This window comes from Dendropsophus ebraccatus, chromosome 9 (assembly GCF_027789765.1).
Source record: "Dendropsophus ebraccatus isolate aDenEbr1 chromosome 9, aDenEbr1.pat, whole genome shotgun sequence".
NCBI lineage: Eukaryota > Metazoa > Chordata > Amphibia > Anura > Hylidae > Dendropsophus > Dendropsophus ebraccatus.
In genome coordinates this window covers 27,167,355-27,188,984 of record NC_091462.1, presented here as the reverse complement: position 1 = coordinate 27,188,984, position 21,630 = coordinate 27,167,355, and the positions used below count along the sequence as shown (strand labels likewise).

Sequence of the window (21,630 nt, the reverse complement as noted above, 5' to 3'; positions counted from 1 at the left end):
CTGCGATCCCCTTTCCTAATCCCTCTGTTTTGCTCGATTCGTTATCTGACCTCCTGCCTGACTTTTTGACTATCCGATTGTTTACTAATTCTGTACTGCGCTGCCTGTTTGGATTTGACCCGGCCTGTTTGACTATTCTTTTGTGTTTGTTTGTCTATCTTGTTCTGTGTGCACGTATTTAGCGTAGGGAACGTCTACGTGGTTGTCCACGGCCGCCTGGGGACGATTGAGGCAAGAAGGTAGGGACAGTGGGTGGGTTCAGACCTAGGGCCCACTGTCTTGTACCTCCCTGTCCTGACAAAATCGCTTTGTCTAAAAGGACTCTTAGGGCCCGATTACAAGGGACTATTATCATGCAGAAAATCGTTAAATCGTTCGAATTTAAAGGATAATCGCCCAGTGTAATTGCAGGCAATGATCGAAAAATCGTTTGTGTGTCATTGATTTGGATCTGACCCTAAAATCATTGTTAATCGTTTGCTAATTGTTCACTAATCTTTCGCTGTAGTTCCACATTTGTTCACTAATCATTAAGTGAAATTCCAAATTGTTCCTTCTTTTGCTGGGATCAGATGGAGTAAACGATCGCAGTAACGATTTCAGGTTAACGATAAACAATCTAGTTTGCAATCGTTTATCGTTAATGATTAAAAATCGCTTTTTTCTAATAGGACCCTTAGATGTTCACATGACGGATACTGCAGTATCAGCCGGATGAACATCTTTTGATTTTAATTGGAATGCAGGTACATTCGCGTTTTCCCATATTCCAATTTACCATTGACCACATAGTAAAGTACGGCCGGGAGCCATACTCTACATTGTGAGCACAGGCTTTTTTCTACTGCGGCTGTAGAACTGCGGCTGTAGAATCCCTTTAATCCTAAAAGGAATGTTTTATTAGTAGATTAAACCACATTTGATGCAAAGTAGATCTTAGGATTGATTCATGCTTTTCTCTATTACCCTTTTCTGTTATGATTGCCCCTTGTTTTTGCCTTCATTTAACAAAAAGTTAGAAAAAGGAAATTATTTGATAAGTAATATCAGTCGTATCCTGAATGATATGTTTGTCATCTTTGTATGCTGGTAGTAAAGTTATTGACGCACAATAATTATGTTTCCCTTATAATGTCTTTTCAGCAATGGAGATACTCTTATACGGCAACATACCACATTTATGATATAGAAAATGGGTCAGCATTGATGTCTTCTTACTCTATACAAATAGTCCACATTGTGTTGTAGATAGTTGTCAGTGATATACTTTTCTTTTTACATGTATTTTACAGAGTATTTATAAGAACAAATCAACTACCTCATAACGTTCAGTACATCGCCTGGTCAGCCGTCGGCCACAAGTTGGTAAGTAGAGCTTCAACAATGTAAAGTACCAGAAAGTGAACCCTCAAGTGCTGTTCCTCACCCTTAAAGACAACCTATCACCTCCTATGCCGGGGCAGAGCCCAGCCGACCCCCCGGTGCATACCCATATACTTACCGCTTCCAGGAAGTCCCGGTCCCGGAGCCCGTTTCACCGCCGAGAAATCCCTGTCCGAAGCCACGCACTCACCAGAGATTAGTTCAATGTCCATAGAGAATGACTGTCATTCTAGGTACATCGCTATGGATATTTTACATGCATAGACCAGCACCAGTGTGGAGATGCCGATGAACTGCCGCCCAGTTCCCACTTACAACGCCGGTTTATTCCCCAGCACTGACCCGCCATGAAGCACTGGGAACGGGCCCACCGGCCCCCAGTGTGATTATCTCCCCTCTCCTCTGTAGAGCAGCCTATTGATTCTAATGGAGCTGCATCACAGAGGGGACAACGTCACACTGGGGATCGGCGAGCCCACTCCCAGTGCTTCATGCCGGGCCAGTGCTGGGGAATAAACCGGCGTTGTGCACGGGAACTGGGTGGTGGTTCATCGGCATCCCTACACCGGTGATGGTCTATGCATTTAAAAAAAAAAAACATAACGATGTACCTAGTGGTACATTCACTTTAAGGAATTATTATTTAATTTTTTAACTAAAGTTATATAACTTCATTAAATATCATGTATATATGCATATATATTTTTAAAAACATTTTTACATTGAGTGGCAGCCGAAAGGGGTGACACAAATTGTGGAAACTGCAGGGGTGCTCAAGCCCTAGTCCTGGCGGTTACATATCACTAGTGATATCCTAGCATGATGTATATTCTAATGCATGTTAATATTAGAATAGATATTACATTTGGGGAGCCTGTCTGTGCCAGCAGCACTGCAGCTGCAGCAAAGTAACTGGGGTTAACTTTCAATCACTGCTCGCTCTGCTACAGTGCTTCTCACACAGGCAGCTTCCCCAAGTGCAATGTCTATTGTTATGTAACAGTAGACATCAGGGGAGGCTCAGATGCAACAGTACTAATTATATGTAACTGTGCTGTGACCAGGGCTTGAGTAGCCCTGCAGTTGCCAGCACAGCCATTGGTGACAGCAGAGGAGCAAACCCCTTTAAGGGAAATCTGTTAACTCTATATCATGTTCTGAGCTAAAATATCACGAAGATCAGGTGATATAGACATTCCAGCTTAGATGTCCAGGTTGTGTCATATATTGTAGCCTGTTATTTTTTAGAAGCTTTGGATGGGCAGAAGTCTGAGACTAGTTTGAGCTAGTTGTTGGGGCCTGTAAAAGGCAACATTGTTATTTTTCTTTTTTAATTGTATATATATATATATATATATATATTTCAAGTAAAAATACCTCTTAAAAAGCCATACAAATAATCTGATGTTTTTGGCACAAAGTAACCAGTCGTGCTCCGTAATAATTTTATCAACTACTTTATTCTGGTATTATGTCAATAATATTCAAACCGCTTCCATTTGTTTAAAAAAAGAAATCAATAAGAAATGAATAGATCCTCAGTATTCTCTTGTGTAGCACAAAAAAACAAATTTCTATATAACCCCCGCCCCCCCCCCCCCATTTACCTCACTTTGTGACGTGAATATAAAACTGAGATTGACGTGTGTTTATGTAACTCTTAATGTATCGTAGTAAAGCTTACATAAGCCATCAGCCACGTATGGGGAGGGTGACTGCTATACGCTACAGCTGGAACTGACAAGGGAACATATTAAAATCTTCAGATGATAAGCGCTGGTTGTACGAGTGACACTGTGTAGACCAAGGATGGGGAACCTGCAGCTCTCCAGCTGGTGGAAAACTATAATTTCCATCATGATGGGGAATGTAGTTTTGCAACAGTTGGAGGGCTGAAGATTCCCCATCCCTGGTCTAGACTATAAATTTAGTTCTACATGCAAAATCATTTAAAGGGGTACTCCGGTGAAAATATTTTTCTTTCACTGGTTTCAGAAAGTTATATAGACTTGTAATTTACTTCTATTTGAAAATTCAGTCTTCCAGTACTTATCAGCTGCTGTATGCCCTGCAGGAAGTAGTGTTTTCTTTTCAGTCTGACACAGTGCTCTCTGCTGCCACCTCTGTCTGAGACAGGAACTGTCCAGAGCAGGAGAGGTTTTCTATGGGGATTTGCTCCTGATCTTTTTCTTTCAAATCAACTGGATTCAGAAAGAAAAAGATTTTTGTCAGAGTACCCCTTGAAGTTTAAAAGGAATAGACTCGAAATCCTTCTCCTAATAAGCGTCACAAATATTATTAGATATTTTTTCATTTGCACATGTCAGTATTCGGCCGTCCACAAGAGTCAAAAATAGAAATTTAAAATGATTATAAATTGTATTTAAATTTCCTGTTATATAATAATCTCAGCCTTGTGTGTTTGGAATAAATTGGTTTTCTTAATTAGATTTAATAAACATGGATAGTGGCACCCAGAATTCCTACAGCAACGTTATTTCAAAGGCTTAAAGGGGCAGTGCGGCGCTAAACATTTATTCACAAAATAACACACATTACAAAGTTATACAACTTTGTAATGTGTGTTATGTATGTGAATGGCCCCCTTCCCCGTGTTCCCCCCCCCCCCATGCTAGACCCGGAAGTGTTGGTGCATTATACTTACCGCATTCGTGTCGACCCCCGTCTGCCATCTTGTGACAATGACGTCGTCTTCGGGAGGCTGGCCGAACCGCTCCATCCGTCCCTCATGCCGACCCCCTATGTTGCGTCATAACTGTGCTCAACCGCGATTGGCTGAGCATAACTTCCGGGTCTAGCGTGGCTGGGGGGACACGGGGAACAGGGCCATTCACATACGTAACACACATTACAAAGTTGTATAACTTTGTAATGTGTGTTATTTTGTGAATAAATGTTTAGCGCCGCACTACCCCTTTAAAGTGTTCTTATAACTTTCAAAATCTAAATCAACAGTAGATGTGATATAAAGCAAGTTTGCACTTTACATTATTTATTTATTTGTTTGTTATCATGCTGTAAAACAAAGCTGTACTTACTTGTATCCAGGTCCAGTCTCCTGAAACTTTTTAGTCTTGTGCTGGTTGCAAAAAAGAGACTAAACGCATGAAGTCTTGGAGAGTTTAGAGAGTCACGGCTCAATGTGTCCATCAATCAATCTGTGAGCACAGATGACCTGGGAAACACAGGACTTCCTGTGTTTAGACCCTCTGAAAAGAAAAAAGTCTAAACACAGAATGTGCCATATTTTCCATGAAAATTAAAAAAAAAATAATGAATGTAAATTGCAAATTTGCTTTATATCACATCTACTGTTGATTTAGATTTTGAAAGTTGTAACGACAGGGACAATTTAAATTATTGCAATTGTATGAATATTATTAATAGGGCAACACATTTAAAGGGGTTGTCCCCATGAAGCAAAATTGGTAAAATCTGATGTGTACAACGTATATACATACATATGGGCACATTTATAGAAAGAACATACACGCAATGAGTACAAATGTGCTGTTTTAAGTAAAGTAATCTACATTCTTCTCCCCCATGGAGCTGATCCTGGTTCCCACTATCAATAATGACCCGCTGTTGCCATTGCAACCCTTTCCCACAATCCTCTTTTCTTACATGTGTAGTGGAGACCAACTGCATATACTAAAGGGACATATTGGTTGGACTGAGCATGTGTGACCCACCTTAGTGGATGCACAATGGTGGGTCATACCCAAGGACCACAGGTTATCAGTACAAAGTCAGCCCCTAGGAGATTAGTAAGTCTATTGCTCTTGAAAAGTACATTTTTTTACATGTTTCACTTCACATAATGTATCCGTTTAGATTTATTTATGTTTGTGGAAGGAGTATCTTTTCTTTTTGGTTCAAATCCCTCCAATGGCAAGATCTGCAAAGAGTTTGTTTGTTCTCTCCCTGTTTTTGCCCGGGTTTCCTCAAGGTACTGCGGTGTCCTCCCACACCCAAAAACATACAGAGAGGCAAAGTTAGATTGTGAACCCTGAAGGGAACAGGGACCAAAATTGACAAACTACAGCATGTGAAGCGGTGCGGAATCAGTTGGCGCCATACAAATAACAGCATTATAAAAAGTAATATGTTGGCGCTATGTAAATAAAATTGAATTAAAATAAAATTAATTTTTTTTTATTTTTATTTTATTTTTTTAATTTTTAGGTGTATGTTGTGGATAATAATATTTATTTAATACATGAACCAGGACAATCACCTGTCCAAATAACAAATGACGGGAAAGAAAATGAAATATTTAATGGGATTCCAGATTGGGTTTACGAAGGTGAGACATCTCTTTATCTTCTATACGATAGTAGCCTCATTTAAATAACCTTTTCATCCCTTTTCAGTAGTGTTGAGTGGGCTGGAGGAAACTTAAGCTAGAGTTTTGGCTGTCAAGATGGCATGATGGGAATTGTAGTTTTGCAACATTTGGAGGGCCTGAGTTTGGCACCCCTGCCCTATTTGAACTGATATTTTGCTCTATGAAGGTACTTGAAGTATTCCACAGGTTAAAGGGCTACTCCAACATTTTTTTTAATCAACTGGTGACAGAAACTTAGGGCCGTCTTAATGTTTTTGCAGGCCCACCGGTGACAGAGACTCATCAGACCCCTCATCCATCCACTATGCACCCATCATCTGCACACTATCACTTGAGACACCACTAACATACACACACACACATTATTGACACAGACTGACTGACACATACGCTGACTGACTCAGACACACAGCACTTACAGCTCAGTCTTCTCCCTCTTCCTCTCTGTTGGGCTGTTCATCACACTGTAAGGTTGAGGACCTTCAGGTCATGTGATCAGGCCCTTCACCCTTTTTTCTCTCTGTACAGGTCCTGCTCTGTCTCCTGTGTCTTCTGATGTTCAGCCCCTCACCCTGCTCTAGAGTGAGCAAGCTGAACATTAGAACACCGGACCCTCTCCCTCATTGAGCCCCTAGAGGGGCTGTGGGCCCCAGCACTTGCCCGGGTAAGCCCTGTGCTTACACCAGCCCTGCAGAAAGTTATACAGATTTGTAATTTACTTCTGTTTAAAAATCTGCAGTCTTCCAGTACTTATCAACTGCTGTATGTCCTGCAGGAAGTGGTGTATTCTCTCCAGTTTTTCACAGTACTCTCTGCTGCCACCTCTGTCAGGAACTGTCTACAGCAGTAGCAAATTCCTGTAGAAAACCTCTCCTGCTCTAGACAATTCCTGACATGGACAGAGGTGGCAGCAGAGAGTACTGTGAAAAACTGGAAAGAATACACCACTTCCTGCAGGACATGCAGCAGCTGAAAAATACTGGAAGGCTTAAGATTTCTAAATTTAAGTATATAACTTATTGACACCAGTTGATATAAAAGATTTTTAAGCACCCCTTAACATAGGGTTTTATCCAGGTTCAGGGCAGCCCTTGCAAAAATATAGTAGATACCAATATAATATGTAATTTATACTATTAACCCTGTAAATTCTCCTTCTTTATTTTAGAGGAGATGCTCGGATCAAAATATGCCATCTGGTGGTCTCCAAATAACAAGTTTATTGCCTATGTCCAGTTTAATGATAAAGATGTACCTCTAATAGAGTATTCTTACTACGGTGAAGACCAGTATCCCAAAACTGTCAAAATACCATATCCAAAGGTAAAAAATAAATAAAATAAAATTGTAAAGCATTTTTGAATTGTATAATTCTTGATTAAATTTCTTTCCACTTTAATATATAATAATATTTAAAAAGGTTATAAAACATGGCCGCTTTCTTCCAGAAACAGCACCTCTGTTGTCCTCACATTGGTTCACATGCTGCACAAACAACGTCCATTCCGCGTGAACAGACGCTGTTTAATATTGCAGGAATTAATGATTATTCATGATCATTACTTCCGGCCATAGGTAACGCTAAACAACGGCCTTTAAGTGAACTGAGCTACATTGTAATACCACACACAACCTGAGGAGATCGGAAGCAACATGAGAAAATATTACTTTACTAAAAGAGTAGTAGATGCTTGGGACAAACTTTTTTTTTTTTCCAGAGCAGGAGTTTGGAAGTCTACTATGGTGCCTAACGTCTAACTATTCTGATATTCTGTTCTCCACATGGTGACTCTTGTCAGTAATAGTAATAATGAGTCCCCCTCAATGTCGATGAGGCACTTTCTCAGTCTAAATATTTGGAAGCCTCATCAGTCATCAAATTGCTTTAAAAATGTTTCTGTATTTTAATACAGTAAATGGAAAACGAGGAGGGGGATGCAGCTGCAATTTTTAGTGTTTTAGTGAAACAGGTGGAACAAGCCTGTGACAGCAATAAAACATAATAAATCCATACCCTGCAATAGGTACAGTATAGCAGGACTCTAAGGGCTATAATTGTCTTTATTGCTCTCTTTTATAAGGCTGGAGCCAAAAATCCAACAGTCAAAGTTTTCATTGTACAAGTTGATGATCCATCTTATACTAAAGTCCAGGTGCCCGTCCCCTCACTGATATCTTCAAGGTAACAAAAAATTATATCTATCTATCTATCTATCTATCTCCTATCTATCTATCTATCTATCTATCTCCTATCTATCTATCTCCTATTTATATCTATCTCCTATCTATCTATCTCCTATCTATCTATCTCCTATCTATCTATCTCCTATCTATCTCCTATCTATCTATCTCCTATCTATCTATCTATCTATCTATCTATCTATCTATCTCCTATCTATCTATCTCCTATCTATCTCCTATCTATCTATCTCCTATCTATCTATCTATCTATCTATCTATCTATCTATCTATCTATCTATCTCCTATCTATCTATCTATCTATCTATCTATCTATCTATCTATCTCCTATCTATCTATCTCCTATCTATCTATCTATCTATCTATCTATCTATCTATCTATCTATCTATCTATCTCCTATCTATCTATCTCCTATCTATCTATCTATCTATCTATCTATCTATCTATCTCCTATCTATCTATCTATCTATCTATCTATCTATCTATCTATCTATCTATTATCTATCTATCTATTATCTATCTATCTATCTATCTATCTATTTTCTATTCCCATAAAAACTGATCAATTACAATTAAAGGAACACTCCAAACTAAACTGATGAATTCATGTGGGGAGGAGCGTAACACATAGATCCACAGAACATCAACTTTTTTCCTTAATTGTGAAAAGTTTAAAGACTGCTCACATATTGGATTAATTTACATTTACTTTAGTAGCAATATTATCTGATATTCAGATGCTTAAAGTGTAACGTTCATTTAAATGTCATTTTTCAGAAATCAGTAAATATCAATAGTAGAAGCGATTTTAAGAAACTCTGTAATAAGCTTTACTAAGTAAAAGCGTTTTCTTCTGTAGTCAAAAAGCTGTTTCCTACCCCCTTACCCATCCACAGAAAAAGCAAGATTCTGTGTCTATTATGCTCTATGGAGAGGGGAGGGGTCGAGGGTGATGAGTGAGCTCGGAGAGAAGAAAAGGCAGCTCTGCAAAACACTACATCCTGCAATCTTCTCTCGCCAAGCTCCCAGATAAGCACTGACCGTTCTGACTTCTGAATCCAGCTTTTTATGTGCCCAGTCTCCAAACTGTACAGTTTCTTCTCTGCTCTCCCTGCTCACTCATCCCCCTCAACCCCTCCCCTTCCATAAGTTATAATAATTACTTCACTGTGCTCCTCTGTAATGAAGATGGCCTTGCCTGATAATGCACAGATAATAAGTGTGTGTGTGTGTGTGTGTGAGATATTTTTTTTAGTAAAGAAAGAGGCCCCCCCCCCCGCCTAATACAAACTATAACAGTTTCTTAAGATATAATCTCATGTAAATTTTATCCACAGTGAATACTGCTTTAGCTGGGTGACATGGATACTGGATGAGAGAGTCAGTGTACAGTGGGTGACAAGAATACAAAACATATCAATTATATCAATATGTGATTATGAGCAGGGATCAAACCAATGGATGTGCCCAAAGGTATCTAATGTATATTATTCTATCTATCTATCTATCTATCTATCTATCTATCTATCTATCTATCTATCTATCTATCTATCTATCTACCTATCTCCTATCTATCTATCTCCTATCTATCTATCTATCTATCTCCTATCTATCTCCTATCTATCTATCTATCTATCTATCTATCTACCTACCTATAGCGGTGAGCGAATACTGTTCGTTTGAATAGATATTCGATCGAATAGTAAGGTATTCGATAGTATAGAATATTATCGAATAGTACGCCGAATATTCGATAAATATTCGATAAGCGTTCAAATCCCCCTTCCCTTTCCCTGAGGTGTCATTGTGGACTTGGTAAACCTCCGAGTGGTCGAATAGATGTTTTTCAATAATCGAATACTTGTTCCCATAGACTTTAATGGGATCGAAAATTCGATCGAATAGTCGAATATCAGGGAGATATTCGTACGAATATCGAATATTCGAATATTTCACTATTCCCTCATCGCTATCTACCTATTATCTCTCTATCTATCATCTATCTATCTGTCTGTCGGTCAGTCTATCTATCTCCTTTATCTATCTATCTCCTATCTACGTATCATCACAGTATACACTTCTGTGTGTATGTATTTACTGCAGTAATACTTTTTCTTGTTTTTTTCTAAGAACCGTCAGCATGTTGAAGCAAGTAAAACAGGATGGATTGGCGTGGTATGTATCTTCATATTAAATATGTACTAAATAGAACTGTTGCAGGTGCCTTTAAACTTATAAAGAAAACAGAAAAAAATATATTTGCTCTGCTTCCCATTCCATACTATCACAAATATTCATGTACTAGGAGTAGAATAGAGAATTGACATGTCAATTCTTTCAGTGGGAAGCGGAGGCGCGTGAGCCCTCCCATAGACACACTGTTTCACACTGAGAACTCTGCTGTTGAATTCTGCCGATTTTGCTCAGTGTGAACATACCCTTACTTGTGGATAGGGGACAAGATATTTTGATTGGAATACTTTTATTGTTAGGCTGGGTTCACACTAAGATTTTGCAATCTGCTTTTTTCGTCCGTTTTTTGCAAAAAATGGACAAAAAAAAAACAAACAAATGCATTTGTTTTCCATTGACTTCCATTATAAAAAAGAAAAAACGGATCCTTTTTTTTTTTAACGGACACAAAAAACAGTTTTTGTGTATGTTATCCGTCTTGATCCGTTTTTTTTTTTTTATAATGGAAGCCGATGGAAAAACGGATCAAAACGGAAGCTTCTGTATTTTTTAATCTGTTTTTTTTTTTTTTTTTGGTGTAAAAAACGGGTGGGGGAAAAAAAACGGATTGCCAAAACGTAGTGTGAACCCAGCCTTATCTGTATTGCCTTGGATATATTCTATTGTATATTGTATTGTATTGTAACAGCACAGGACACTATAGAAGGCGCTGTATGGGTTACCCTTTGCCTGTGTATATGATACTGTCTGGTGATTTATCTCTCATTAACCATCAATGAGGTTGCATATATGTTTCCCATGGCTGACCCTATATATTCTATGCCGACTGTTAGTTTTCCCTTGATCCATCCATTCGTCATTGCCGGATAATTGCTGTCTGCTGTTACCGCTACGTGCTGAGGGGACATTTTTACACTAATTAGCGCAATTTGCAAATCCTATTCTAATGACTTGTTGAGCAGCGCTAGAGACATAAACTTAATTACAGCCGTGTTAGATTGCACTTTGTTCAAGTAAATTGATCATTTGGTGTTAGGGATGTCTTGACTCATGATACTTTTCCACTGCAAATACAAGCGCATCTACAAAATGAACATCTGTGTTTTACTTACTCATTCCGCTAGTTAAGTGGAAGACGATCGCATCTTAATACCAAATATTCTGGAAAATAAGGAGAGATGAGACCTCATCTATATCATGGGGGCTTATTAAAATAATTCTAAATGATTGCTCCTTGCCTTGTTCTGCCATAATATATGCTAATATATGGATTTCTAATTGCTTCCATTCGGAGATGTATATACAGCAAATGAGCTCATCCGGAAGCTTCACCCTGGTTGATATCTACATTTACTTTGCTTTGTTAATAAGCTAATTAGGTTTCTTAATTGTCAAGAAGAAAAAAAAATGTGATTAATAAATGAAATCAAGGTAGTCATCCTAAATATCTAGTTCTGGGATTCTTCATTCCTTCAACATAAGCCTTGGGGAGAGTTGGGACACGTCTAATATACCTTAACCCCTTCAAGACCAAGCCCATTGATGCCCGGATGTCTGGGCCAAATTATTATTATGTTCCTCCCTGCCTTCTAAGAGCCATAGAGCTTTTATTTTCCCACCTCCAGGGCTAGTTGGGATGTCATTTTTTTGCGCCATGATCTGTAGTTTTTATTACTATCATATTGGTGAAACAGAAAAATTTTGATTATTTTTTTTTTTTTTTTCTGATTTATCATTTTAAAAAATCAGCAATCCTGGTGTTTTTTTTTCCGTTTACACTGTTCACAGTGCGGGAACAATAATGTTATATTTTAATAGATCAGACAATTCCGCACGCTACGATATATATAATATGTTTATTTATTTATTTTTTATAATAGGCAAGGGGGTATATTAAACTTTTATGGGGGGTTTATAAGGGTTTTTTTTAACACTTTTAAAAACTTTTTTATTACACTTTTTAAAAAAAAACCACTTATATTTCACAGTAAAACATGCAATCATTAGATTGCATATACGGATCTTTGCTATGCCATCACTCAGTGACAGAAGCTAAGTACCTAAGTACCTTAACCCTTTGAGGACCAGGCCCAAAATGACCCAGTGGACCGCGCAAATTTTGATCTTAGTGTTTTCCGTTTTCCCTCCTCCCCTTCTAAGAGCTCTAGCACTTTCAGTTTTCTATCTACAGGCCATGTAATGGCTTGTTTTTTACAGGAATAGTTGTACTTGATACTATTATTCTATAGGTCAGTCCGAACACAACCATATGCAGGTTACACAGATTCTCTAATGTTATATATTTTTTTTAAATGAAATCCTTTTTTTTGGCAATTAATTATTAATAAAATGGGCCTATTGTGACGCTTATAACGTTTTTATTTTTTCACCTACGGGGCTGTATGGGGTGTTATTTTTTCCGCCATGATCTCTAGTTTTTATTAATACCATATTTGTGAAGATTGGACGTTTTGATCACTTTTTATAAAAATTTTTTTATATATAATGTAACATAAAATCGGTAATCTGCGCACTTTTTTCCCTCTTTTCGTGTACGCCGTTTACCGTTCGCAATGACGCTTGTTATATTTTAATAGATTGGACAATTACGCACGCTACGGTATATAATATGTTTATTTATTTTTATATGTTTTATTTATATAATGGGAAAGGGGGGTGATTTCAACTTTTATTGGGGGAGGGGTTTTGGGGTAGTGTGTTAGTGTTTTTAACTTTTTTTTTTTTACACATTTGAAGTCCCTTTGGGGGACTTTTACATCCAGTACTTTGATTTCTACACTGATGAATGCTATGCCATAGGCATAGCATTGATCAGTGTTATCGGCGATCTGCTCATTGAGCCTGCCTGTGCAGGCTCAGTGTAGCAGATCGCCGATCGGACCGCACGGAGGCAGGTGAGAGACCTCCGGCGGTCCGTTTTACCGATCGGGACCCCCGCAGTCACACTGCGGGGGTCCCGATCGGTAAGTGACAGGGCACTCCCCCTGTCACTTACACTTAAACGCAGCGGTCGCAGCGTGTCATTACCGGTGAGGTCCCGGCTACTCATTGCAGCCGGCCCCCACCTTCTATGAAGCGTGCTCCGCTCCGGAGCACGCTTTATAGCCGGAGAAACAACCAGGGCATACAGTTACACCCTAGGTCGTCTGGGGACAGACTTCCATGGCGTAAATATACGCCCTGGGTCGTCTAAGGGTTAAACGCCGCGATCGCTATAGATCGTGGTGTTTAAGGGGTTAATGGCAGGCAGCTGAGTGATCGCAGCTGCCTCTCATTAGCCTTGGCTCCTGGGACACTGATGTGTGCAGGGCCGCTCTCACCACAGTGGTCCCGCACACATCAAACCCCTCTGACATGCAGGAACATATATATATATTTATATACATTCCTACTGCACAGGGTATTGGGTATGTGCAGTGGGAACCTTAATGTACGTATTACTGACGTGAAGGGATAATAAGTTATACAGATTTCAGTATTCAAGTACTTATCAGCTGCTGTATGTCCTGCAGGAAGTGGTGTATTCTTTCTAGTCAGACATAGTGCTCTTTGTTGCAATCTCTGTCCATGTCAGGGACTTTCCAGAGCAGTAGCAAATCCCCATAAAAAACCTCTACTGCTCTGGACAGTTCCTTTCTTGGACAGGGGTGGCAGCAGAGAGCACTATCAAACTGGAAATAATACACCACTTCCTGCAGGACATACAGCAGCTGATAAGTAGGGTTCAGATTTTAAATAGAAGTAATTTACAAATCTGTATAATTTACTGCCACCAGTTCATCTTAACCCCCCCCCCCCCCCCACCAGACCAGAGTACCCCTTTACGTGTATGGGGCAAACAAGTAGGGGTTTTCACTGATTAAATCTAATTTTAACTATTTAATAAATTAACATATATAGTTAAAGTTATTTTACTACCTTTCTGTGGTTTTTGAAGAAGAAGAAAAGCATTTTCTTATGGACCTGTTCCTGCTGGACACTCTGGCTGAGAATTCAGCCTCTATCTTCTTCCCAATTATGGAGGCTCCTGTCAGTGTAGTTATATACAAGGGAAATTCTCAGCTTAAGATACCTATACAGACTTCCGGTTCCGGCGCGTATGGGATGGCAGCAGTGTGAGTGGGCTCCTCCACCCTCCGCTCATAATATCGCTCCCCGCTCTGACTCCTGACATTACCGGCCCTGCCGGACCACATCTCTGACTTCTCTAAGTGCCGAGGAGTCGGAGGCACCACTTCATTAAGCGGGGAACCAGTTATACACCTCCCCATAAGCCCTCCTTCATTTACCTCACAGCTCTGTCACAGGGACACCTAAGATGGCGCCGACACGAGGTGCTGCTGCTGAGGCACACACAGAGGAAACACATACCTCACAAACCCCAGTGCCGGACCTCTGTGACACCATAATACCAGGACTAAATATGTCTTGCAAGGCACTGGCAATTCAAGTGTCCAAGATGATATTAAATGACATAAAATCCTCTCTTGAGGCCACTATAGTTTCCTCCTTAGCAACCATACAGGGAGATATAGCAACGCATACCTCACAGATTACTGAACTTCAGGAGAGAGTCAGCCTGTTAGAAGATGAAATACATTCTACAAAAATAAAACTACAACAGAATATGAATGTCACAGCTTCATTGCAAACAAAGACTGATGATCTAGAGAACCGCTCTAGGCGCAACAATTTACGTATTATAGGTTTACCTGAATCCATTCCAGCCATGCAATTACATGCTATATGTTCTCTAGAAATTCCCCAAGCCTTGGGTATCCCCGGTCACATTACTGTGGAAAGAGCTCACCGTGTGGGACCCCCACCAGCGAAACAAAAGCAAGATGCAAATCAAAAGGAACAGAAACCCAGACAAGTGATTGTCAAGTATCTGAATTATAATGATAAAAACAACATTTTACAAAGCTTTAAAAAATCTACAGTTGATGTTGCAATTCGTGGCCACAAAATCCTCATGTTTAATGACTACTCCGCAGCAGTGGTTCAAAAACGTAAAGCTTTTGCACACATTTGCTCAACATTGGTGAAAAATCAAATACGATTTGCTCTTCTTTATCCTGCCATACTGAAAGTTTTCAAATCGGATGGTTCAGCCTCTCTTTACAGTTCTCCTGAGGAAGCCATTTCTTCCCTTAAAGATGTAAAGGTATATCGGGTCAGTGCTGCACACCTCTGCCTTAAATATGGAAGCCGGTGCTCAGTGGTAACTGGGTTCTTCACCCATAAATCTTGTATTGGAAAGAACCACGGCACTTCGATATTTGCAAGAATAAGTGAAAAGTTTATTTTTTAGCAAAATGATATACGGTATTTTACTCCGACCATACATAGAAAGTATAAGAGCTGAGACCAGGTGCAACGTTTCGGTCCGCTATGGACCTTCCTCAGGCAATAGGGTCTCTTGAACGCTGTATGCAGGGAGAGAGGTCGGTGGAGTGTGTGGTCACACCGAAACGTTGCACCTGGTCTCAGCTCTTATACTTTCTATGTATGGTCGGAGTAAAATACCGTATATCATTTTGCTAAAAAATTAACTTTTCACTTATTCTTGCAAATATCGAAGTGCCGTGGTTCTTTCCGATTAAAGATGTAAAGGGTCTCACTCCACCTATTCAAGACAAGCACAAGAGACGACGTTTGGATAGTCCTACTGACACGGTAGAAAAAATGGAATGATTATGAACTCCATCTCTATTCTGTTGGACGCTATGCTGCTCATTAAAACTGAGTATTTTTTCTCTATTTAGCCCTATACATGTTGACTAAATACTATATTAGGGACACCTTGTTACTACATTATTATTTTCTTTAGTCTAGGTAGTAATTCATTTGGTGGTGTGTGTGTGTGTGTGTCTAAGTATGTATTTATGTATGTATATGTATATATATGTATATGTGTGTGTGCATGTATATGTATAATTCCACCTTGTATGGTTTTAGGTTTAAGTACAACTTCTTTAAGTACTAATCATTATATACTGGCTCTCCCTTTTATTTTATTTTATTTATTTGCTTCCCTGTGACAACTCACACATTTCTCAGGAGGGTAGGGATGTGTATGTCTTTAATTTTAATATATACTCATTTAGTGGAGCGGAGGTTGATGTGACCTCTCCACCAGTTATTTCTTTCTCTTTATTTCTTCTCCATAATGCGGAGTTTGCGAATGCTACGAACATTGGACAATACGAAAAAAGTGAAGTCCACATCTCACTTTATTCGCTTAGTTTATATTGTTAACTGTTATATTCTTAGGTATATTTTACCTTTAGTTTGTCTGTAAATGCTATATGCTATCCTCTTTTTCTGCCTGAAAGGGTTACCCACTATGTTATTGTGCTTCCAGGGTCTCTTCTTAACACCTCCTCTTCTATTAATATTGTATGAAATTAATTACTTGAAATGTAAAGGGACTACGTTCCCCATCTAAGAGGACTTCTATACTGAAACACCTTAAGAGACTTAGGGCCGATATAGTATTATTGCAAGAAACACATTTAACTGAATCAGATTATTTCAGACTCAAACGTTTTTGGGTGGGTGCAGTTTATGGTTCACCAGCTATTAACCGTAAAGGCGGGGTAGTTATTCTTACACATAAAAATTTAGCCTGTACGGTATTATCTCAATATCAAGATGATGAAGGCAGGATATGTCATCTTCTTATTGACACTCCAGCGGGCAAATATAGCATATATAACGTCTATGGTCCCAACACTCAGAGACCTGATTTTTTTAAAAAATTGGAAAACCTCATTCTGCAAGATGACAATAATCTTAAAATAGTTGGTGGAGACCTAAATACTGTTCTTAATACAACTGAAGATAGAAAAAGAACTAAGATCCCTACTGTATATACTTCATCAGATAATATTTTATCCAACTTCCTTAATTCTACCTCCCTATCTGATTCTTGGCGTCATCTACACCCAGATGGTAGAGAATACTCTTTTTACTCTCACTCACAAACGGCCTGGTTAAGAATAGACTACTGTTTAGTGTCACCAGACTCTCCTGGCAGAGTAGAAGACTCTGAAATTCATGATATAGTAATTTCGGATCACTCCCCTGTTAGTTTACAATTAAGAGATATTTTTCAGAAGGGATCCGATATTATTTGGAGATTTCCTTCTCATTTAGCTAATGATGAATCATTTATCAAACTATTAAACAAATGGTGGTCAGACTTTTATTCTAACAATGCTGAACATACACAATCCCCAATACTTTTCTGGGAGACTGCAAAAGCAGTTCTAAGGGGCCAAATAATTTCTTATGTAGCTGCCCAGAAACGTGAAGCACGTAAAAACTATCTTCAACTTTCCCAAGATCTGCGCTCTACATACACTCTTTTACTGTCTTCCCCTACAGATGACAATAAATCTAAATGGACAGCAGCTAGACAAGCTTTTCGAAATTGCACAGGAAAAACTCAATGCTATATATAGAGATCAATACATATCCCGTTTATTCCGCTATGGTAATAAATCAGGGAAAATGTTAGCTAACCTTGCTAAAGGACGTAGACCTACTACACATATCCCTGCTCTCAAAGATACAGCGGGTAATATACAAAAAGATCCTAAAATCATATCACAACTTTTACAACAATTTTACCGCTCACTATATTCCAAAGATAGGCTTGATCTAGCTGCTGGTAAGTCATTAACTCTACCTTCTCTTGATACCCCTTCTCTTGATTCTCTCAACGCCCCAGTCACATTGGAGGAAATTACTGCCACTATCTCTACACTTAAAAATAACAAAGCTCCAGGCCCTGATGGCTATAGTGCGGAATTTTATAAATCTATGTCTTCTGTCATCTCCCCCACTCTTCTTTCTACTTTCCAAACTATTCTGACTGACCATCACATGCTCCCCTCGGGAGATACTGCATATATCAAAATACTACATAAACAGGGGAAGGATCCGACATCTCCTAATTCGTACAGGCCAATCTCTTTAATAAATGTAGACCTAAAATTGTTGGCTAAGATTATGACCAATAGATTGGCAGACATCCTACCATCACTAATAGCCAGCCATCAAGTTGGCTTTATAAAAGGACGTTCTGGTGTCACTAATATAAGAACGGTACTAGCGGCCCAGTCTGGTGTCCAATCTGGGGGTCGTTCCAGCCACTCTCCAGGTCTGTTGGCAATTGACGCCGAAAAGGCTTTTGATAATATCAGCTGGGAGTGGCTGGACATGACCTTAACAAAATTTGGTATCACAGGTCAATTCAAAGATTTTATTTCCACAATATACACATCTCCGAAAGTTAGAATTCATACCCCGGGTTTCCTTTCAGATAGCTTTCCCTTACAAAAAGGTACCAGACAGGGTTGCCCCCTATCCCCTCTATTGTTCAATTTGGCGATGGAGCCTCTTGCTAGATATCTTATTTCTTCTGACTTTTTCTCAGGCATACGGGTTGGTTCCCAAATCATCAAAGTTACATGCTTTGCTGATGATACTTTAATATATTTAGATAACCCAGATCTACATGTTCCGGCAGTATTAGATGCCTTAAAATTTTTTGGTTCCTTCTCTGGGTATAGAATCAATATACATAAAAGTCAACTTCTTTACCTAACTCCACATAAGAGGTCTACTTCGGGTCCTGCGGGGGTCTCCATCGCTAAATCCTATATTACTTATCTTGGAATCCAGATTGGCAGAACTCCCTCCTCACTATATTCCCTGAATTATCGCCCTATAATTAAGAGAATAAAACAAGATCTCCAGAGATGGGAATCTATACCATTGTCAATTCTAGGCCGTACCCACTTAATCAAAATGATGTGTTTTGGAAAACTGTTATATCCAATGCAAACAATACCCCTTTTACTCAAACATTCTGACGTTTCCCTACTCCAATCATATTTCACTAAATTTATTTGGCAATCAAAGAGACCTCGTATTGCCTATTCCACTCTCTGTCTCCCTACTTCTAAAGGTGGCGCTCAATGCCCAGATATTAGATTATATAATTTAGCCGCTCTCTTTCGCCATGCTAAAGATTGGATTATGGACACGTCATATTTCTCCAATATTTTAATTGAGAAAGCTTTAGCAGCACCTTGGCCTTTACCCACCCTGCTACATGCTAAATTACCAGAACTACCCCCAGAAATTAAGAGAAGTGTTATCTTTAAAGACACCATTGCCACATGGAAGGCGATACGAAAATTATATGGTTTACCCTTTTGCCTATCGAAAAGATTTCCTCTGTGGCATTCACCACTTCACCCACCTGACTCAGACAAATTAGATTACTCAGAGTGGCAGAGTGCACATGTTTCTTCTGTTGGGGATCTGCTGGATACTAATTCCAACACTTTCTTATCATGGGATATCGTCAGAACACGATTTAAATTGTCTTCATTTAATTTACCTCAATACGATTCTATAATTGAATTTCTTACTTCCAGAGTACGGGGCATAGCAGAAGCAGAAAGTGATATAGAGTTTGATAATCTATTCCCAACACCACCAGTTCATAATTCTTTATCATATACATATGGAGAACTTAGATCACGCTCTCTAAAGAATTTATCTAGACAAATTTTTTTCAAAAAGTGGTCCTCCGTAATTTTTTCAGAGGATCTGACCCAAGAAATATTGAGAGGATCTCAACTAGTGCATTCTGCCACTCCCAATGTGGTTCTACGTGAAATACATTTCCGCTTTATACACAAGGCTATATATGCCTTTAATATTCCTTTTTCCAACTCCCACACTGCTCACATAAACAGTTGCCCGAAATGTTCACTTCCTAAAGCAGACCTGTTTCATAGTGCCTGGGCCTGCACGCGAGTGCAGGAATTTTGGGACTCTGTGCGGCTCTATCTTTTGTCCACTTGGGGCCATGCCATACCACTTCTCCCTCTTAGTTATCTTTTTCATTTTATTGATATAGACTCTACTACTCCCTCTCCTAAATTACTTACTTCTAAAGGAAATCATTTAACTCTATTAGTTTCCCTGAAATGTTTATTAAGACACTGGATACTGGATACTCTACCAGACATTTCTGAGGTAATCTCCGCTCTGAAGGAGATCTTTCATTGGGAACTTTTGGATGTATTGCGCACCAAAGAAAAATCAACAAAAACATTTATGTCCAAATGGACACAATTTCTAATTCATGATTTTACTATAGAAGAGAGAGACTCTGTCATTAATCAATTTAAGGACACTGATTGGTATTGCATGGCCGCCCAAAAGGGAACTCTGGGAGCACTCCAAATATCTTAAGCTTTTCCCTTTCTCTGTTAAAGACATTTCTCTCCATTCTATTGGTAGCATATTTGAATATCTGGCATCTATACCATGTTTTAAGGTGATATTATAAATTACTGTTTTTCTACTTATGTTTTTGGTAAGACTATGTTGTATTGTATATGATAATATATCTTTTAAGGTTATTACAAAGGCTCATAGTATCTGTATGATATTGTAAACATACAATCCTTTGTTGCCTGTGAGCGACTTTCTTTTTGAATATGTAATGAATTTTCAATATGTATGTTCAAATATTACATAAGCCACTAATAAAATATCGTTTAAAAAAAAAAAAAAAAAAAAAGATACCTATACAGCTTCAATAACGATCGGCCAACAGTTATCTATCCCCATACCCATGAATATTCGGCATGACTAAACGTTCATGTGTTGTAAGTAGGGGAGACTATAGGCAGATAGCTATAGCGTCGACTTATTCCTGAGAGAACAAAGGCTTATCTCCACCAATATCATCTGGGTGGGCAGTATGGAGGCTCCCATACACATTATACTGCCAGCGGTGGGATATATACTTAAGTAGAAAGCACGTGGGTAGAGCTGGAACAAGGAGTCTATTCAGGGGCGTAGCTAGAATTCACGGGGCCCCATAGCAAAAAAAGTTAAGGGGCCCCCTCCCCTATTCAAAACACAAAGCACTGCTTACTATAAAATCTCTGAGGCGGAATCTTGGCTGCAGCCACAAGAGTGACTGGCAGAGCAGAGAGCCAACGGCTGCTTGCTATGACAGTCCACTGTTTTTACCTATAAGGGCCAATTAGGAGCCATTATGGTTAAATTTATAGGTGCCGCAGCAGACTACCTTCTGCTTAACCCCTTATATACTGCAGTGTTTAAGTGACCCAAAGTTCAGAAGAAAATGAGATATCTGCTTTACTGCTTGTGCCCTGATAACCCCTGACCTCTGCACGGAGCTCTGCGCATTTTCCTACTTAATGGCAGCTGGAGAACAGAGGTAAGGGTTATCAGAGGAGATCTCTTTGTCCTCTGCTTGTTAACCCTTTTTTTTTCCTGTTGCAGCATGTATGTAAACGGTGGGTCACTTACACACTGCAGTACATAAGGGGTTAAGCAGAAGGACACTCACTCTTACCTTCTCTCCCAGGCCTCCTGCACAGACCCCATAGCAACTGCC

General features: G+C 39.2%; 1 protein-coding gene across 2 annotated transcripts in view; it reads left to right on the top strand.

The window, feature by feature from the left end:
• LOC138800789 (prolyl endopeptidase FAP-like) overlaps positions 1–21,630 on the top strand; it is a 103,655-nt gene that overhangs the window by 50,168 nt on the left and 31,857 nt on the right. For both annotated transcript variants that reach the window (XM_069982818.1, XM_069982819.1), the window contains 7 exons: positions 1,144–1,196; positions 1,293–1,365; positions 5,593–5,713; positions 6,924–7,078; positions 7,837–7,937; positions 9,293–9,428; positions 10,086–10,130. In XM_069982818.1, coding sequence (XP_069838919.1) covers positions 1,144–1,196; positions 1,293–1,365; positions 5,593–5,713; positions 6,924–7,078; positions 7,837–7,937; positions 9,293–9,428; positions 10,086–10,130 — 684 coding nt within the window. The remainder of the gene's footprint in view (positions 1–1,143; positions 1,197–1,292; positions 1,366–5,592; positions 5,714–6,923; positions 7,079–7,836; positions 7,938–9,292; positions 9,429–10,085; positions 10,131–21,630) is intronic.